Raw genomic sequence first — 1,062 nt, forward strand, 5'->3', positions numbered from 1 at the left:
CTGCGCATTGCGTGTTCTTATCATTGCCGTGTCTGCCTGTTGCATGTGACAACTGCGCAGCCCATGCCGTTGGCGTGTGTGCCATCACACCGACGGATCAACCACCTTTTGCAACATGGAGACTGGCGAACAGCACGGTGCGGGGCCAGCTATTACCCTGCCTGACCGTCCCCTTGCTCCTGCACAAACCCGTTACCACGGTCATTCAGCATCCACGTTCCTTGTCGGCACGCTGTCACGCTTGCATGCATGGTGTCACGCTTGCATGTGGCCGTCTTTCAGACAAACTGCCCGTTCCGCAACCGCTTGACCTGTTTGATGACCCACGCGACTGGGTGGAGGAGAAAGCAACCGACGGCACCGTCACCTGGTGTGTGTGTGTGTGTGTCTGTGTGTGTGTGTGTGTGTTTGTCTGTGTGTGTGTGTGTGTGTGTGTGTGTGTGTGTGTGTGTGTGTGTGTTTGTCTGCCTGTGTAGGCGCTTGTCCTCAACGGCCCTCCCTAACCGCACTAACCATCATTGCCGCGCAGGTTCAATCCTCGCTTCATGCTGGTGAGCCTCGTTCGTCCGCCCTCACACAAGGAAGGCGCTTCACCTTTCTGCCACTGGGTATGTTGCCTCATGGGAGCACAGCTTCTACTTGCCGTGTTGTGGTTTGCGCGTGCCTTGAACATGTCGGTTGTCGCGCTCTTGCTCCCACAAATGCACGCACACGCCCACACACGCGCATACACACACATACACACGCACACACACATACACATCTGCACGCTAATATACGTGCGCATGCTTTTGTGTCGGGCTGATTGCCGCATCTGCGCTAGTTCTCCATCGAGGCGCCGGGCAAGGGCCGTGGATATGTGCACAAGTTTACGCGCGAAGTTATTTACCGCGACATTACACAGGAGCGCAGGTGTGGACACCATCACCACAAAGCGTCGACGCACGCACACACACACACACACACACACACACACACACACACACACACACACACACACACACACACACACACACACACACACACACACACACACACACACACACACACACCACACACCCC

The 1,062-nt window shown here is 56.0% G+C and overlaps 1 protein-coding gene across 1 annotated transcript in view; it reads left to right on the forward strand.

Annotated features, from left to right (window-relative positions):
- Window positions 1-115: 115 nt before the first annotated feature.
- PTSG_06295 (uncharacterized protein) overlaps window positions 116-1,062 on the forward strand; it is a gene marked incomplete at its 5' end in the record, with an annotated part of 3,722 nt that continues 2,775 nt past the window's right edge. Inside the window, 4 exons of the mRNA XM_004993129.1 lie at window positions 116-137; window positions 283-370; window positions 530-608; window positions 824-912. Of these exons, the coding sequence (XP_004993186.1) occupies window positions 116-137; window positions 283-370; window positions 530-608; window positions 824-912 (278 nt within the window). The remainder of the gene's footprint in view (window positions 138-282; window positions 371-529; window positions 609-823; window positions 913-1,062) is intronic.

This window comes from Salpingoeca rosetta, assembly GCF_000188695.1.
Source record: "Salpingoeca rosetta unplaced genomic scaffold supercont1.14, whole genome shotgun sequence".
Taxonomy (NCBI): domain Eukaryota; class Choanoflagellata; order Craspedida; family Salpingoecidae; genus Salpingoeca; species Salpingoeca rosetta.